General features: G+C 41.2%; 1 protein-coding gene across 13 annotated transcripts in view; it reads left to right on the plus strand.

Annotated features, from left to right (window-relative positions):
* Nucleotides 1-20,681, plus strand: part of LOC135548842 (disks large homolog 2-like) — a 437,518-nt gene that overhangs the window by 80,711 nt on the left and 336,126 nt on the right. For all 13 annotated transcript variants that reach the window (XM_064978837.1, XM_064978825.1, XM_064978836.1 and 10 more), the window contains exons 4-5: nt 3,883-4,031; nt 19,882-19,950. In XM_064978837.1, the coding sequence (XP_064834909.1) occupies nt 3,883-4,031; nt 19,882-19,950 (218 nt within the window). The remainder of the gene's footprint in view (nt 1-3,882; nt 4,032-19,881; nt 19,951-20,681) is intronic.

The following is a 20,681-nucleotide window of genomic DNA, read 5'->3' on the forward strand; positions in this document are numbered from 1 at the left end:
AGAAATTTGACAAACTGACTCATTGGAAAAGTGGCATCCTATGACAGTGCCACGTTGAAAGTCACTGAGCTCTTCAGTAAGGCCATTATATTGCCAGTGTTTGTCTATAGAGATTGCATGGCTGTGTGCTCGATTTTATACACCTGTCAGCAACTGGTGTGGCTGAAATAGCCAAATCCACTAATTTGAAGTGGTGTCCACATACTTTTGTACATACAGTACCAGTCAAAGCTTAGGACACAGCTGCCCATTCAAGGGTTTTTCTACATTGTAGAATAAAAGTGAAGACATAAACTATAAAATAACACATATGGAATCATGTAGTAACCCAAAAAGTGTAAAACAAATCAAAATACACTACCATTCAAAGGTTTGGGGTCACTTAGAAATGTCCTTGTTTTTGAAATAAAGGCTAATTATTTTGTCCATTAAATATACACGGTAGTGTATATATTAGATTATTCAAAGTAACCACCCTTTGCCATGACAGCTTTGCACACTCTTGGCATTCTCTCAAACAGCTTCACCTGGAATGCTTTTCCAACAGTCTTGAAGGAGTCCCACATATGCTGAGCACATGTTGGCTGCTTTTCTTTCACTCTACAGTCCAACTTATCCCAAACCATCTCAATTGGGTTGAGGTCAGGGGATTGTGGAGAATAGGTAATCTGATGCAGCACTCCATCACTCTCCTTTTTGGTCAAATAACTATTACACAGCCTGGAGGTGTGTTGGGTCATTATCTTGTTGAAAACAAAATGATAATCCCATTAAGCGCAAACCAGATGAGATGGTGTATTGCTGCAGAATGCTGTGGTAGCCATACTGGTTAAGTGTGTCTTGAATTCTAAATAAATCACTGACGGTGTCACCAGTAAACCACTATCACACCTCCTCCTCCATGCTTCACGATGGGAACCACACGAGGAGATCATCAATTCACCTACTCTGTGTCTCACAAAGACACGACGGTTGGAACCAAAAATCTCAAAGGACAGATTTCTACCGGTCTAATTTCCATTGCACGTGTTTCTTGGCCCAAGCAAGTATTTTATTTTTATTGGTGTCATTTGGGCTGCAATCTGAGGCACAGTTAACTCTAATGAACTTATCCACTGCAGCAGAGGTAACTCTGGGTTTTTCTTTCCTTTGACGGCCCTCATGAGAGCCAGTTTCATCATAGCGCGTGATGGTTTTTGCGACTGCGCTTGAATAAACGTTCAAAGTTCTTGAAATGTTCCTCCTTGACTGACCTTCATGTCTTAAAGTAATGATGGACTGTCATTTCTCTTTGCTTATTTGAGCTGTTCTTGCCATAATATGAACTTGGTATTTTACCAAATAGGGCTGTCTTCTGTATACCACCCCTACCTTGTCACAACACAACTGATTGGCTCAAATGCATTAAGAAGGAAATAAATTCCCCAAATTCCCCTTTAACAAGGCATACCTGTTTACTCTTGTGTCTACTATATAGTTTTTATATCTTCACTATTATTCTAAAATGTAGAAAATATATATATTTTTAAATCCATGAATGTGTAGGTGTCCAAACTTTTGACTGGAACTGTATAGTGTAGCTTTGTGTCGTCTACTTGGACACGGGGTCCCCACTCTCCCAAGCTGAATAGCCTGAAGCCACAGGGTTCTTTTCGCAGGCTCTATTGACATACGTGGGACCGTAGGTCAGGATTTTTGTCATTACAAAGTTGCTTATTTTACAATGGGGATCAATAGCAGAGAATGTTTTTGTTTCCCCCAATTTCTGGATGTGGTCGAGGGGGTTTCCTTCTTATGACATGAATACTGACTCGGAGTATCTTCAAATATGAACATTCTATCATTAATGAGCTCCAGGAGAACAGAGGATTTGATCCTGATTCGATAACCCTCACAGCTATCCTTCAATCACAACGATTATGCAAATATTGGAACACTCACTTTTTTCTCCCCTCTTAACTCGTTGGTTTTCGATGGCTGAACAACGATTTTTTTGTTAGTCGAGATGAAACCAATCTGTCGAAAGTTGATAGCTCACAACTAAATTCTCAAACTAAATACATACCCCAATTCCATCCACAAAACTTTGCAGCTTTGATTTTAAGCTTCAAAATACAACTTGCCTAGTTAACAGCTTAAATGTTTGTTTTTTACTTTGTTATAATTGTAATTCTATTTTCAAGGCTCCAAACAAAATATGAATGTTATTTTCCACATCCAATGAGCAACTCCGCCGTGAATCCAGCTGCATGTTGTAAGGTCCTGGGTGTCGTGAGGGTGAAATCAGGCGCAGGAAAGCAGAGTTCAATAAAGTGCTTCTTTAATGCACACACGGTGAACTACGGTCAACCCACTTACGGGTGCTCAAACCAAATGCCCCAGACACAGGGACACGAAAACAGTCTAAGCACTAAATACACGAACATGTACATCTAATGCAAGCATTTCGCTACAGTCGCATTAACATCTGCTAACCATGTGTATGTGACAACTAAAATTTGATATATATTTTTTTTAATGCAAACACTAGGGTTACAATAATCAATTCCGCACAAAGAACCAGGCGGGCCGGCTGACTAATAAAGCCTCACTAATTATAACCAACTCAAAACAGGTGTACTCAATAAACACATAAGAAGGGGGAGAAAATAATCAGTGGCAGCTAGTAGGCCGGCGACGAGCCCCGAGCGAACCGGAAGGGGAGCCACCTTCGGTCAGAGTCGTGACACATGTTGAAAATTGAGATTGCCTCAAGGCCAGTCTCTTTGACAAGGAGGGGATTTTGGGCTAAAGACCCACTTCAAAGGCAATGTTTTATGCAAGTGAGTAAGTAGCCTTCTCTGTCTAGGTATGTACAGATTGAAAGTCTGTTCAATTCCTATTGCCTACAATACAATGCACAGTTAATACGTTATGCAAAACTGGTTCATCAAGTATTTTGGCGTAACACTTTATAATAACTTCATTTAAGACATGAATGATTTGCTGAACATTTTGTAAATCATTATTACTACATTTTGGTAACCAAATAATTGGAAAGTTAGTTAGCATAATGAATAATTAAATGATAAAATAATGAAATAAATTAGTTTCGTAACTGCATTTTCACCGTATAATTGAGACTTAATGAAAAACGGCTTTGACCAAGCTTCTTCAGCGCACACCAGACTGCTGGTGGCACCAGCTGTTCAAATGGGTCTAGCTTGGACTCCTTGTCAAAGATATTGTCAACTGCTCGATCAAGAAGCATCTAGTACCTAGCATCTATCAGCTGCCATTCTTCACTAAGGATAAGGACTGGGCGAAGAGCTGAACATCTATTTAGTGCTTACAGCTATTTGCTTTTTGTTTTGTTTGTGGTTTCTTCACCTTGAGAACCTGCCTAGCACTGATACAACCCTATAGAATAATGTTGTTTGTACTTTAAAAATCAGTTTAGTAGCATTCAGTAAGAGTGAATTCCCGACATATGCAATGCAAATATGCAGAGCAAGTTAACTGCATTGTACTACTACAGAGTTTGCTATTACTCAGCTTCTTTCTCTTAAAATGTTTCCCAGATATACCTGACAAGGGCATTTGGCGATATGTCAATGATGTTCTCCTGCTATGGCATCTAATATCAGTACCAGTGATTTAATTTCACAAATTGCCCCCATTTATTTTGACCAATAAGGCTGTGATCGTCGGTTTAATCCAAGACCTCTATTTGCATGTACATTTGAAACGCAGTATGTTGACCTGCAGTAAATGAACGTCTGCTGACTTACACCGGAATTAGCAAAAGGCATGTCATGTGGCTGTTTTCATCCATATTTCCTCTCAAGAGACATTTCTAAGTATTGTATATGATCAAATGTGTATCCTTCATGTGTTTCACAGATATCCAGGAGCTCTATGAGGTGATGCTATTGAACACCCAAAAGAGCTGCGAGCAGAAGCTGGAAGAGATCAACCACATAGCTGACAAGTGGGAACAAACAGGCACGGGCTTCCCCACCACGGTGCTACAACATTCCTGCCCAACAGAGGTGAGCCTGATGGGACCTCAGAGTAGTGGGCATAGAAATATAATGAATCCTGCCAGTCCACCCAATAAGGAATAATTGACTTGAATAGGAAGGCCGTTTCTTCTCCTTGTAGTTCTGTGGCAGTGGTCCTATTTTACCAAAGAGGAAGCTAGATGACTTTAAAAAAAACACTATGATATATCAGAATAAGATAAGTTTTTCTGTATCATAGTTTAAGCAGTAGCGGTGTGTGGTTAAATTCACTTGAGAAGCCAAGCCGGGGGGAAAAAAGCCACATTACAACGTATGTGTTGTGATGTTGGCTCTATAACCTGTTAGTTCATATGCCACTGGGATATACTGTATAGGCCTAAGGCCGAGACTAGAAGAAGACAACAGTAACACAGTGGCATAATGTTTGTTTCATCATAAAACCGGGAAGCAACATCTGTCCAGTGACGTCCACAAAGAATAGTGCATGTAACAAACAGTTACATGACCTAGATCAGTGGTTCCCAAACCACTGAGGACTGCAGGGTAGCCTAGTGGTAGCGTAGTGGTTAGAGCGTTGGACTAGTAACCAGAAGGTTGCAAGTTCAAACCCATGAGCGGACAAGGTACAAATCTGTCATTCTGCCCCTGAACAGGCAGTTAGCTCTCTCCCCTCTTCTAAGACACTGTCTTCAAGCTGTTCCTTGGCTGTCATTGAAAATAAGAATTTGTTCTTAACTGACTTGCCTGGTAAAATAAAAATATATATTTTTTATAGTACCCCTTCAAAACATTCAACCTCCAGCTGCGTACCCCCTCTAGCAACAGGGTCAGTGCACTCTCAAATGTTGATTTGTTGCCATCATTGAAGCACTTTACGATACATTTATTAAACATAAGAATGAGTGAGTTTTTTGTCACAACCCAGCTCGTGGGAAGTGACAAAGAGCTCTTATAGGACCAGGGCACAAATAATAATATAATAATAATAATCAATAATTTTCCTCTTTATTTAACCATCTTACATATAAAACCTTATTTGTTTATCAAAAATTGTGAATAACTCGTCTAATCAAAGTAAGATTAATATGATGTGGTTGTCCATGGTACTGATTTCTCTGTGTAAGTAAAAAAAGCCATTGCCATCCTCGTCTTTCATGTTGCTGAAACAGTCTATGACAACATTTTCTTGAACTCACTGAAGTCAAGTTTTCACAGTTCTGAGTTAAGTTGTTTTGAGCGCGGCACAATTCATGCTTCATTGACAGCATGGCCAATGTTAAATGTTTAGAATTTTAAACTTGGAAAAGAGCCCCTTAATCCCCAATTTGGGACACACAGCCACTCCACTAAATAGCATGTTAGTGATTGCTTCGTTAACCACTGTCACTGATTCCTTCCAAACCACTCATTGTTGAATTTGCGATTTACAACTTGGCTGAATATGACAGGCTGAACAATTGAATAGGTCAACTATTCTACTATGACAGTGGTCACCAACCTTTTCTGAGCCTAAATCACTTTCTGAGTCAAAATGCAGGCCACTCGGATTTTATTTTTTTAACTTAAAAAACATAATCCTTGGCAACATGAACCTATTAAAAACACATATTTGTGCAGTAGGCTATAGGCCCAATACATTATCACTGAATATTGGATATGCTTGAATTTCCCTGCCAATCTCAGACTATTCAAAAGTGTATATTTCAAAACTTGAGGTACATGATCACACTTGTAATATATCATAATTTGTTGTATTACATGTGAGGCACAGCTGAGTGGGTACATTTAAATCATTTGCTTTCTTTATTTTACTAGACTGATGGTGCCTGCATCTGATGGCCAGTCTCAGTGGAGGAAGGGCATCAGAGGGTCTGCATCTCGCAGTCGGACCGTCCCTCAGCTCTCTCCCCTCTTCTAAGACACCGTCTTCGAGCTGTTGGCGAAACTCGAGTCACATTTCTGCCTCATGCACAAATTCATGTTGTTACTAGGGCTGTTGCGGTGACCATATTATGGTCACGAGTCATGAAGGCAGTCAATTTCCACATGACTCTTTAGTCACGGTAATTTGGCTTCTCAAAGCCAAGCTTCTCAAAGCCAAACTTGATAACTGCTTGGTACTCAGCAGTATTGTTCCACAAATCACTCTGACATCAATGCAAATGTATTCGAAAATCTAATGAAACACTTCACGAAAATCCATGAGCTCATGTTGCGCAACATTTCTATAGGCTATGCGATTGCGGGAGAAAACGGAGTGATGGCTGCTAATAAAAAGAGGAGGATCCCATCAGCTTTCGAAAGGGAAAGGGGGTTACCTAGTCAGTTGTACAACTGAATGCATTCAACTGAAACTATGTCTTCTGCATTTTCCCAACCCCTCTGAATCAGAGAGGTGCGGGGGGCTGCCATTATTGACATCCACGTCTTCGGCGCCCGGGGAACGGTGGGTTAACTGCCAGTGCCATGCCACTGGGAAGGCATTTTCCCAACCCCTCTGAATCAGAGAGGTGCGGGGGGCTGCCATAATCGACATCCACGTCTTCGGCGCCCGGAGAACAAGGCTGACTATATTTATTTCTCAACTTTCCTAATATTTTAGCACATTGCTTATATTTACAACAGGAGTATGACCTACCTGGCTGGTATGAAAATGAACCACGGGGAAAAGCGTTGTCCATTCACTATTTATCTGCTAAGATTAGTTATATTTTTTCCCGCTGCCCCTGTTTTGATGCAGGTGCATGATAATGGTCCATTCTAAATCAAAACAAAATGTCACAACTATATGTAAAGACGAGATTAAATCAAGAATAGTCTGATGGGTGACACTATTAGCCTATCACTTGTAAATTAGATATTATCACTTGTGAATGATGCCCAGCATAAGAAAATGCCTTTTTGTGTGTGACTTGTTTGAATCATAATCGCATACCTCATTTTGTCTAGCCCATAGGCCTATATGTTTTGTAAGGTTTGTATCACAACTAAAGTGGCCAAATAACTTCTTAAAATGAAGCCCATTAATCCACTTTACAAGGGGTATAGAGCCTAACTGGCATATATACACAGCTCGTGAGTTTCAAGTTTGAGAAGATAATTGTCCCATATGAATGCACCTTTATAATAAAAGCATTACATGCATAATTGCATTTGCAGTCACTTTTGATAATGATGTTTTCCCTCTAATGGAACATTTGCGCTTATAGCCTACTGCCTTGTGCGTATTGCTGCGCTTATAATGTAAAGAAAAGGTCTAATAGTTTAGCAACGTGAAATTCGAGGCATTATCAAGTGCTTGTCAAATTGTGAATGAGAGACTATTGGAGTGTGTACAGCCTGTGCAAAAAACAGCAGAGCTCAATGCTTTCAAGCATTATCGTTAGTCTCATCATGCAGCCTTACAATGTATTAAAAATCAAAACGTATAGCCCAACGTTTGTAGAACAAATATAGTTACATTAATAACTCTAAATTAAGCATATATGTAGACCTATTTCTTTGTTAACCACCAGAATAGCCGCATGTGCGCACTCCCTCAAATCATTTGGAGAAAATATTTCTATTCTATTCAGCGTTGTTCAATTGTATTCTTCATACTGTAAAATAATATAAAATAGTACCATGGAATTATAAGGATATCTTGTCTGCTAAATGAACTAGTGTAGCCCACAGCCATTTGGCATAGCCACATCAGGACAACTCAGAGTATCAGAGTAAGCTCTTCTTTTCTTCTGAAATAGACTACATTTTCTTCATATCATGCTTCTTTAGACATGTCTAAAATAAATAATGGATTTATTGTGAAGGTGTAGGCTATATTACATGGATTTATTATTAGAGACTTTAAAAAAAATGGCTTGTATAGGCTATGTGTGGAAGCCAGGAGATGCTAAATGTGTTTGTTAATTAACGGTCAATTCCAGTGAGTTACTTGCTTGACAATCACCAGCTGACTAAATGTTGTGACTGCCACAGCCCTAGTTGTTACTCCCAGGGTTGGGGAATAACGGATTACATGTAATATACATGTATATTTTAGATTTGATTTACATGTAATCCATTACATTACCAGCAAAAATATTGTAATCAGATACTTTTGGAAAACTACTTTGAGGATTACTTTTAAATTCTGAAAGGATGTTTGCAAAAAAAATCTGACACTTTTTTGTTTTCTCAATGACATTTAAATCTCCATTGAAAAAAGGCAGAAGTTTAAGTTTGTTCCACCTGAGCGAGTCTGACCACAAGTCAGAGACCACTATGATGACACACCAAATGTGTTTGATGGATCACAGGAAAAGAGCAGGAATAGGCTTATAGGCTACAGTCCAAGCTATGTCTTCCAATGGTGCGACTGCTGTTGGCATCCAAAGATAATCCAACTTGAATAAACGCTTGGAGGTAAGGATGACAGCAGTGGTGTCGTCTATGGCGATACGGATATCACTTATCAGCATAGCACATTGATGTGAATCACACTGCTGCTCTCTCATTTAGCTCTTTGCGTCTTACGAATTGTTGTTGTTGTGCATGGCTGTTCACAAATCTAAATGTGTTTTTGAACCCAATAATGGATGAATTCAGGAAGTTTAAGCTGCCTACCAATCATTGTTTTTGAAACCAGTGGACAGCCAGTGAAAAATGCGCTCTTGCAATAGCTGCATAGTGCAGATCCCAACCTATTGAATAAAAGTGGGGCTTTTATTGCTCAATCTAATTCATGCTGATTTAAAAAATATAAATCCATAGGCTTAATGGACACATGCTCAAACTCGCACACTTTTGATAGACTTAAAGGGGCAATCTGTAGTTGCTACTTCTATTTTTGTACTTGTAAATTATAAATACAGTACCAGTCAAAAGTTTAAACAAATTTGCTCATTCCAGGGTTTTTCTTTATTTTGTACTATTTTCTACATTGTGGAATAATAGTGAATACTTTAAAACTATGAAATAACACACATGGAATCATGTAGTAACCAAAAAAGTGTTAAACAAATCAAAATATATTTTAGATTTGAGATTCTTCAAAGTAGCCACCTTTTGCCTTGATGACAGCTTTGCACACTCTTGGCATTCTCTTAACCAGCTTCACAAGGTAGTCACCTGGAATACATTTAAATTAACAGGTGTGCCTTGTTAAAAGTTAATTGGTGGAATTTATTTCCTTAATGCGTTTGAGCCAATTAGTTGTGTTGTGACAAAATGATAAACAGTTAAGTATCCAAACTTAGAACATTTAATTACATCATGATATATTCTAATTAATTCCAAGGCAATAACGAACAAATGGTAAATTAATACAAAGTCATTGTTGAAAGACGGTAGGGATATCCTGTGGCGGGCTGGGCGCAGTGCGCGCTAATCAAGGTTGCTAGGTGCACTGTGTTTCCTCCGACACATTGGTGCGGCTGGCTTCCGGGTTGGATGCGCGCTGTGTTAAGAAGCACCCCTTGGTTGGGTTGTGTATCGGAAGACGCATGACTTTCATCCTTCGTCTCTCCCGAGCCCGTACGGGAGTTGTAGCGATGAGACAAGATAGTAGCTACTAAAAACAATTGGATGCCACGAAATTGGGGAGAATTTTTTAAAGTATATTTTAGCAACTACATTTACTTATGATAATTTTTCTCAAGTAGTATTTTACTGGGTGACTATAACTTGAGTCATTTTATTTCAAGGTATCGTTACTTTTACTCAAGTATGAGAATTGAGAACTTTTTCCACCACTCTATATACCTGTTTCTATTGAGGTGGCTGTCCTGACTCCTAAACTTCATGTTTCAAAATAAAGCAATTTATGATTTTTGTAATGTTTTCAACATTATTATTTCAATAGAACATCTTGAGTTGTTCTATTATTAAATAGAAAGATACTGATCTAATTAGTATTTTATTTTTAAACTTAAAAAAAAGGATGCTGTCCCACCTTTGGATGTCACCACTGAAGCACACACTGTCCAATGTATGTCTTAAGCCACACCCCTACAAATATCACCAGGGCTGCCTTGTGTACGTTTTTACATTATGGAACGTTCAATTAGTAACAATGGTGGCAGCGAAGAAGGCTGATGTTTTACGTGTCCCCAATTGATTGTGTTTTTTTTGTTTGTGTTTTTTAAAACTTATTTTGTACATAATGTTGATGCTACCATCTCGTATGACCAAAAATAAGTTCTGGACATCAGGATTACTCAACACGGACTGGCAGAATCCTTTTTTTCCTTTCTCGAGTCTGACAGACCCGACACGAATGATATACTGCTTTCTGGGGAACAGGCCCAGATCCCCATGATTTGCTTGAAGAGGAGGCGGAGAAAAAGGGCCCAGAGGGCGGGCTGCCTTCTGAGAATTCGTAGATGATCGAATAAACTCCCACTTCCTTCCATTCTGCTAGCAAACGTGCTATCTTTGGAGAATAAAATAACATTTGATTTGAATGAAATAGATGACCTACGCGGAAGATTAAACTACCAATGGGACATTCAAAACTGTAATATCTTATGCGTCACGGAGTCGTGGCTGAACGACGACACTATCAACATACAGCTGGCTGGTTATACGATGTACTGGCAGGATAGAACAGTGGCGTCTGGTAAGACAGGGGGTGGCAGACTATGTATTTTTGTAAATAACAGCTGGTGCACGATATCTAAGGAAGTCTCGAGCTATTGCTCGCCTGAGGTAGAGTATCTCATGATAAGATGCATACCACACTATCTACCTAGAGTTTTCATCTGTATTTTTCAAATCTGTTTACATACCTCCACAGTCAGAGGCTGGCACTAAGACAGCATTGAATGAGCTCTATTACGCCATAAGCAAACAAAAACGCTGACCCAGAGGCGCCGCTCCTAGTAGCCTGGGACTTTAATGCAGGGAAGCTTAAATCCATCTTACCTCATTTCTATCAGCATGTTAAATGTGCAACCAGAGGGGAAAAAACTACCACCTTTACTCCACATACAGAGACGTGTACAAAGCTCTCCTTCGCCCCCCATTTGGCAAATATGACCATAATTCTATCCTCCTGATTCCTGCTTACAAGCAAAAATTAAAGCAGGAAGCACCAGTGACTAGATCAATAAAAAAAGTGGTCAGATGAAGCAGATGCTAAGCTACAGGACTGTTTTGCTAGCACAGACTAGAAAATGTTCCGGGATTCCTCCGACATTGAAGAGTACACCACATAAGTCATTAGCTTCATCAATAATTGCATCAATGACGTAGTCCCCACAGTGACAGTACGTACATACCCCAACCAGAAGCCATGGATTACAGGCAACATTCGCATTAAGCTAAAGGCCAAAGCTGCTGCTTTCAAGGAGCGGGACTCTAACCTGGAAGCTTATAAGAAATCCCACTATGCCCCCTGACAAACCATCAAACACGCAAAGCGTCAATAAGGACGAATCGTACTACACCGGCTCTGAAGCTCATCAGATATATGGCAGGGCTTCCCTTACAGAATACAAAGCAGCCGAGAGCTGTCCAGTGACACAGACCTACCAGACGAGAGCTTCAAGTTCCTTGGAGTCCACATCACCAATAAACTGGTCCAAGCACACCAAGACAGTCTTGAAGAGGGCACAACAAAACCTATTCCCCCTCAGGAGACTGAAAAGATTTGGCATGGGTCCTCACATCCCCAAAAGGTTCTACAGCTGGATCATCAAGAGCATCCTGACTTGTTGCGTCACTGCCTGGTATGGCAACTGCTCAGCCTCTGACCACAAGGCACTACAGAGGGTAGTGCGAATGGCCCAGTACATCACTGGTTCCAAGCTTCCTGTCATCCAGGACCTCTATACCAGGGGGTGTCAGAGGAAGGCCCTAAAAGTTATCAAAGACTCCAGCCACCCTAGTCATAAACTATTCACTCTGCTACCGCACGGCAAGCGGTACCGGAGCATCAAGTCTAGGTCCAAGAGGCTTCTAAACAGCTTCTACCCCCAAGCCATACGACTCCTGAACATCTAATCAAATGGCATTCCAGAGTATTTGCCCCCCTCCCCCTCTTTTACACCGCTGCTACTCTCTGTTATCATCTGTGCATAGTCACTTTAATAACTCTACTTACATGTACATATTACCTCAACTAACCGGTGCCACAACACATTGACCCTGTACCGGTACCCCCCTGTATATAGTCTCGCTATTGTTACTTTACTGCTGCTCTTTATTTACTTGTTACTTTTATTTCTTATTCTTACCCATATTTTTTTTAACTGCATTGTTGGTTAAGGGCTCGTAAGTAATAATTTCAGTGTAAGGTCTACACCTGTTGTATTTGGCGCATGTGACTAATACAATTTTATTTGATTTGAACGGAAATGGTGCTGTACTGAACAACCATTTGAAAAAACTGGGAGTTGTTGGGGAATGCTGTCAGCATGGCCACTGCCCTTTTTTAAATACGTCATTCATTGCTTAATGCCACATCTCGCCGCACCCACTAAACGGATGCAAATGCACCTCACGTCTGTTCAAGAATGTACAACGTTTTGGGGAAATGTGTCGTTCAGTACAAACCGTTCCGCAAATGTTCAAAATAGAGCTCTGTGGCCACTCACACCATTGGTGGGTTTGGTGTCAAAATGAGAATGTCTACCTCTCTCTTGCAACATTAGTGGCCTTTCTCTCTCAAAGGCCAATTAGCTAGTGCTACACAGTCCAGCACTCTGTTGCCGACGCCGCTCTGTTGCTCTCCTGTTATTTCCTTGTTTGGAAAAGCTTCAGAAAAGAATAGCATGAAAGCCTGTCTTTGTCATTTTGTGTGATGGGGCCAGGCCTGTGACATTATAATTAAAATCAATGACTGGAGAAGTGCTGAAGTGACTGAACTGCTGAAGGGGTGAGTGTTATAAATGCTAGCAAGAGTTTCCACAATGAGTCAGACTTCTTTTAATGAGTCCTCCAATTGGAGCTGGAGGTAGATCATTTCTAGATCATTTTATCTTTTTTACCTGAATACTCTTGAGTACTGAGGCATACCCTGCAGTCCTGAATGAACACTCATTTGAGAAATGCAATCTTTTGGAATAATTGTGCCGCTGCTACTTCAATACTGTAAAGGCAAGTTTAAGCCATGCAGGGGATCTTGCCTGTGATGGGATCTTTAAGAATTGACAAATTAGGAAGCGATTGTCACTCCTGTACATCAGTGTTCTTAATTTAGAAGAAAGATGCCAGATTGGTGCACATTCAAACAAATCTGATCTAACAAAGTGGATATTTGCCAAATCCGGGGTTGACATCCATACAAGCATAGAGATGGTCACCTGGAATGCATTTCAATTAACAGGTGTGACTGGTTAAAAGTTAATTTGTGGAACTGCTTTCTTTCTTAATGTGTTTGAGCCAATCAGTTGTTGTGACAGAAGAAGAACAGCTCAAATAAGCAGAGATAAACGACAGTCCATTATTACTTTAAGACATGATGGTCAGTCAATCTGGTAAATGTCAAGAACTTTGGAAGTTTCTTCAAGTGCATTTGCAAAAACCATCAAGCGTTATGATGAAACTGGCTCTCACCAGGACCGCCACAGGAAAGGAAGACCCAGAGTTACCTCTGCTGCAGAGGATAAGTTCATTAGAGTTAACTGCACCTCAGATTGCAGCCCTAATAAATGCTTCACACAGTTCAAGTAACAGACATCTCAACATTACATTTACATTTAAGTCATTTAGCAACAACATTAATTGTTCAGAGTGAATCAAGCCTTCACGGTTGAATTTCTGCAAAGAAACCACTACTATCAAATTTATTGAAATCAATCAAATGTATTTATAATGCCCTTTTTACATCAGCCGATGTCACAAAGTGCTAAACAGAAACCCAGCCTAAAACCCCAAACGGCGAGCAATGCAGATGTAGAAGCACCTAGAGAGGAACATGGCTCTGAGGGGTGGCCAGTCCTTTTCTGGCTGTGCCGGGTGGAGATTATAACAGTACATGGCCAAGATGTTCAAACGTTCATAGATGACCAGCAGGGTAAAATAATAATAATCACAGTGGTTGTAGAGGGTGCAACAGGTCAGCACCTCAGGAGGAAATATCAGTTGGCTTTTCATCGCCGATCATTCAGAGTTAGAGACAGCAGGTGCGATAGAGTGAGTCAAACAGCAGGTCTGGGACAAGGTAGCACGTCCGGTGACCAGGTCAGTGCTCCATAGCTGCAGGCAGCAACACAACCAGGTGAACTGGGGACAACAAGGAGTCATCAGGCCAGGTAGTCCTGAGGCATGGTCCTAGGTTTCAGGTCCTCAGAGAAAAGAGGGATAAGAAGAGAGAATTAGAGGGAGCATACTTATATTCACACAGGACACTGGATAAGACAGGATAAATACTCCAGATATAACAGACTGACCATAGCCCCCCTACACAAACTATTGCAGCATAATTACTGGAGGCTGAGACAGGAGGGGTCGAGAGACACTGTGGCCCTGTCCCACTATACCCCCAGACAGGGCCAACCAGGCAGATATAACCCCAACCACTTTGCCAAAGCACAGCCTCACATCGCTAGAGGGATATCTTCAACCACCAACTTACTACCCTGAGACGAGGCCAAGTATAGCCCACAAAGTTCTCCCCCACGGCACAAACCCAAGGGGGCGCCAACTCGGACCGGAAGATCACGTCAGTGACTCAACCCACGCACCCCTCCTAGGGATGGCATGGAAGAGCACCAGTAACCCAGTGACTCAGCGCCCGTTATAGGGTTAGAGGCAGAGACTTGCTTGGGCCAAGGAACACAAGCAATGGACATTTTTTTTAAATGTATTTTTAATTTAAACTTTGTTTAACTAGGCAAGTCAGTTCTTATTTACAATGATGGCCTACCCCGGCCAAACCTTAACCCGGACGACGTTGGGTCAATTGTGCACTGCCCTATGGGACCCCCAATCTCGGCCAGTTGTGATACAGCCTGGAATCGAACCAAGGTCTATAGTGCCGCTTCTAGCACTGAGATGCTGTGCCTTAGACTGCTGTGCCACTCGGGAGCCTCTCAAACATTAGACCGGTGGAAATCTGTCCTTCGGTCTGGTGAGTCCAAATTTGAGATTTTTGGTTTTAACCGCCGTGTCTTTGAGACGCAGAGTAGGCGAACGGATGATCGCCACATGTGTGGTTCCCATTGTGAAGCATGGAGGAGGAAGTGTGATGGTGTGGGATGCTTTGCTGGTGACACTGTCAGTGATTTACTTAGAATTCAAGGCACACTTAACCAGCATGGCTACCACAGCATTCTGCAGCGATATGCCATCTTATTTGTTTTTCAACAGGACTATGACCCCAAAAAATGTTTGGTTATTACCTGATTCCATATGTGTTATTTCAGAATTTTGATGTCTTCACTATTATTCTACAAAGTAGAAAATAATACAAATAAGGAAAAACCCTTGAATGAGTGTCCAAACCATTGACTGGCACTGTATGTTTACATTTTTTTAACTTTTAATTTGACCTTTATTTAACTAGGCAAGTCAGTTAAGAACAAATTCTTATTTTCAATGACAGCCTAGGAACAGTGGGTTAACTGCCTGTTCAGGGGCAGAACAGATTTGTACCTTGTCAGCTCGGGGGTTTGAACTTGCAACCTTCCGGTTACTACTCCAACGCTCTAACCACTAGGCTACCCTGCCGCCCCGGTTGAAGTCGGAAGTTTAGATACACCATAGCCAAATACATTTAAACTTAGTTTTTTTTTTACAATTCCTGACATTTAATCCTAGCAAAAATTGCCTAGGAATTCTATAGGATTGAGGTCAGGGCTTTGTGATGGCCACTCCAATTCCTTGACATTGTTGTTCTTAAGCCATTTTGACACAACGTTGGAAGTATGCTTTGGAAGATCCATTTGCGACCAAGCTTTAACTTCCTGACTGATGTCTTGCGATGTTGATTCAATATATCCACATAATTGTCCTCCTCATGATGCCATCTATTTTGTGGAGTACACCAGTCCCTCCTTCAGCAAAGCACCCCCACAACATGATGCTGGTGTTCTTCGGCTTGCAAATCTCCTCCTTTTTCCTCCAAACATAAAGATGGTCATTATGTCCAAACAGTTCGATCCTTGTTTCATCAGACCAGAGGACATTTCTCAATGTATGATCTTTGTCCCCATGGGCAGTTGCAAACCGTAGTCTTGCTTGTTTATGGTTGTTTTGGAGAAGTGGCTTCTTCCTTGCTGAGCGGCCTTTCAGGTGTCGGACTCGTTTTACTGTGGATATAGATACTTTTGTATCTGTTTCCTCCAGCATCTTCACAAGGTCCTTTGCTGTTGTTCTGGGATTGATTTGCACTTCGCACCCAAGTACGTTCATCTCTAGGAGACAGAATGCGTCTCCTTCCTGAGCGGTATGACGGCTGCGTGGTCCCATGGTGTTTATACTTGTGTACTATTGTTTGTACAGATGACCCTGGCACCTTCAGGTGTTTGGAAATTGCTCCCAAGGATGAACCAGTTGTGGAGGTCTACAATTTTTTTCTGAGGTCTTGGCTGATTCCTTTTGATTTTCCCATGATGTCAAGCAAAGAGGCACTGAGTTTGAAGGTAGTTCTTGAAATACATCCACAGGTACACCTCCAATTGACTCAGATGTCAATTCGCCTATCAGAAGCTTCTAAAGCCATAACATAATTTCTGGAATTTCCCAAGCTGTTTAAAGGCACAGTCAACTTAGTGTATGTAAACTTCTGACCCACTGGAATTGTGAGACAATCTGCCTGCAAACAATTGTTGGAAAAATGACTTGTGTCATGCACAAAGTAGACGTTCTAACCAACTTGCCAAAACTATAGTTTGTTAACAATAAATGTGTGGAGTAGTTGAAAAACAAGTTTTAATGACTCCAATCTAATTGTATGTAAACTTCCGACTTCAACTGTATGTTTAGATCTGAAACTAATATACTGTTGAAAAGCCCTTGGTGTCAGTGTGGATGTGTCAGTTTAGTAGATTCGTGGGGCTAAATGAAGGGATTGTACAGGGGACTTTGAACTCTGAGATGGGTTCACCTGTCCTACTACCATGTAGAGCAGTTCTTTTACACTGTTATCAATCGGGCAGTTGGAGCCCTGAACACTGATTGGCTGAAAGCCGTGGTATATCAGACTGTATACCGGGGGTAAGACTTGTTTAATATTCTAATTACGTTGGTAACTAGTTTATAATAGGAATAAGGCACCTCAGGGGTTTATGGTATATGGCCAATATACCACAGCTAAGGGCTGTATCCAGGCACTCCTCGTTGCATCGCGCTTAAAAGCCCGCAGCTGTATTGTTTTGGCCTTATTTCACACCCCATCGGGCCTTATTGCTTAATTCTACAACAGGATCCCTACGTAGAAAGTGACACAAAGCAGGTTGTGGCCTCTGCAAGCTTTCTGTCCACTGGCCAACTGTCTTTTCTGCATTGAGTTGGTTTACCTAACGCTCTGGGGTGAAGTTTCTCCCGGGTCCAGATCTAGAATCAGCTTTCCCTCCCCCAATCCTAACCTTAACCAAGGGAAAATTGCTAAAATGATCTCAGATCAGCATCTAGGGGAAGCTTCACCCTACACCTTATACCTGACACCCTAGTTACATTTGTGAAGAAAGAGCCTGAAAAGTCTGGCCACATTATGTCCCATGTCTTCACTCAGTCTTCTCATTTGGGTCAGAAATCTCACAACAATAATGTGATGTCCGTGTTTTGTTCCGTGTTCCGAAACACATGGCAAGTATATTAAGCCATGCTAAATAAATTGAAGGCTTATCAAAATTCATGGTAGAATGTTTTTGATGCAATCTGGTACAGTGTTTTTTATCCCACTATTTGTTATTTTGCCACACAAGATGCAGTCTTTTTTTAAAATCTTTTGCTTGAATTCATTTGAAGTGAGCACAGTTTCCTTGGACACATTTTAAATGCAAGAATGAGAGCATAGATGGTGAGTGAACAGAGTGAGACTGATTGGAGTGGGGATTTAGGGTTGGTATAAGACTTAGTGCCTTGCGAAAGTATTCACCCCCCCCCCCCCCTTGGCGTTTTTTCTATTTTGTTGCCTTACAACCTGTCATTTTTATTTGGTTTCATGTAATGGACATACACAAAATAATCCAAATTGGTGAAGTGAAATGAAAAAAATTACTTGTTTCAAAAAATTCCAAAACATTCAAAAAGTAAAAGTGGTGCGTGCATATGTAGTCACCCCCTTTACTATGAAGCCCCTAAATAAGATCAGGTCCAACCAATTACCTTCAGAAGTCACATAATTAGTTTAATAAAGTCCACATGTGTGCAATCTAAGTGTCACATGATCTCAGTATATCTACACCTGTTCTGAAAGGCCCCAGAGTCTGCCACACCACTAAGCAAGGTGCACCACCAAGCAAGCGGCACTGTGAAGACCGAGGAGCTTTCCAAACAGGTCAAGGACATAGTTGTGGAGAAGTTCCGCTCAGGGTTGGGCAATAAAAAAATATCTGAAACTTTGAACATCCCACGGAGCACCATTAAATCTATTATAAGAAATTGTTAAGAATATGGCACCACAACAAACCTGCCAAGAGAGGGCCGCTCACCAAAACTCACGGACCAGGCAAGGAGGGCATTAATCAGAGAGACAACAAAGAAACCAAAGATAACCCTGATAGAGCTGCAAAGCTCCACAGTGGAGATTGGAGTATCTGTCCATAGGACCACTTTAAGCCGTACACTCCACAGAGCTGGGCTTTACGGAAAAGTGGCCAGAAAAAAGTAAGCTAACATGTTTGGTGTTCACCAAAAGGCATGTGGGAGACTCCCCAAACATATGGAAGATGGTACTCTGGTCAGATGAGACTAAAATTGAGCTTTTTAGCCATCAGGGAAAACGCTATGTCTGGCACAAACCCAACACCTCTCATCACCCCGAGATCACTATCCCCACAGTGAAGCATGGTGGTGGCAGCATCATGCTGTGGTTATGTTTTTCATATGCATGGACTTCCAGCAGGACAATAACCTTAAGCATACTGCTAAAGCAACTCTTGAGTGGTGTAAGGAGAAATATTTAAATGTCTTGCAATGGCCTAGTGAAAGCCCAGACCTCAATCCAATTGAGAATCTGTGGTATGACTTAAAGATTGCTGTACACCAGTGGAACCCATCCAACTTGATGGAGCTGGAGCAATTTTGCCTCGAAGAACGGGCAAAAAAATCCCATGTGCAAGCTTATAGAGACATACCCCAAGAGATTTGCAGCTGTAATTGCTGCAAAATGTCTCTACAAGGTATTGACTTTGGGGGGTGAATAGTTATGCACGCTCAAGTCTTCGTTTTTTTTCTTATTTCGTGTTTGTTTCATAATAAAATGATTTAGCATCTTCAATGTGGTAGGCATGCTTTGTAAATCAAATGATACTAAACCCCCAAAATCCATTTTAATTAGTGTGTAAGGCAACAAAATAGGAAAAATGCCAAGAGGGGTGAATACATTTGCAAGCCACTGTATCTCGTTGTCCACTATGCAAGGTGTGTGTGTGTGTGTGTGTGTGTGTGCATCAGTGTTTGTCAGGTTTAAGCATGTATTTGTCTTGGTCTTGGACATGTACACATGAATACACGGGGTACTTATTAAAGAATCACCTTGGCCAAATGTCAAACAAATAGTGAGGTACTGCTCAGCTTCAAGGTTTAATGGCCGAATGTCTGTATTGTGGAGATGGTATTTTATACCCTGATGTAGTAGTATTAGTATTATGACAATTATTTTGGCACTCATGGGTCAAAGAAACAGTGTAACTTCAGGAAATAGTTTGTTGTTCTGTCGTCCCAATGAAGCCTATTCTATTAACATAATACAATGATACTTAGTGTGTGTGTGTGTGTGTGTCCTCAGATGAGAGAGCGGAGCAGCTCGGAGCCCAGTAGGAAGGTGCAGACCGAGATCAGTGTAAATGTCTCTGAAGTGAGTACCATGTGGAAGCCCCACTCTACCTACTGTTGTGTGTGTGTGTGTGTGTGTGTATTTAGAGCATCACATTGTCCATCTCATCTGCACCAGATGCACCTCACTAGGATGACTTAAGTGTACTCAAGTCAATCCACCTGCTTAGAAGCATACTTCGGTGGTAATTTGATGCTTAAGATGATTGAAGTGCCAGAACTTGACGATTGTTTGAGAAGGTATACCTCGAGGATGGAACTACCAGTAAAAATAAGTCACAGAAGATACTGGGCCATATACAGTATGCTCTATTTAGTAATGTGGTACTACGCTACTGGCCTCTTTTTGTTAAAGTGAAGATGTTCCTCGTTGTGTGATGGCTGGTGCATGCAAGCTTGTGCAGTTGTTTTGGTATGAGCTGGCGATGCAAGAGTGATCCAGAATCTAATCACCCATCTCTCAGGTCAACAGCAAGGGTTAAACACACACATGTAAAAAAATAAAATGGCCGGTCAACAGCAATGTTTTGGAGACCTACAGGGCTCGACATCGGCGGCTTCCAAACTTCAGGGCCAGAGGGGTTATTTACAGCATAAGAGATTACGCCGAATGTTGACTTAAACTGTTGATGGCTTTCCAGGCAGTACCAAGAGGCAGTGTTATAGATGGGTTTTGATACCCCCGCTGTGGGAAAACACACTGGCTTGTTTACTAGGCTTAATTTAAGGCACAGAGCTTTTAGCACTGGCTGG

Source organism: Oncorhynchus masou, chromosome 11, assembly GCF_036934945.1.
Source record: "Oncorhynchus masou masou isolate Uvic2021 chromosome 11, UVic_Omas_1.1, whole genome shotgun sequence".
Taxonomy (NCBI): domain Eukaryota; kingdom Metazoa; phylum Chordata; class Actinopteri; order Salmoniformes; family Salmonidae; genus Oncorhynchus; species Oncorhynchus masou.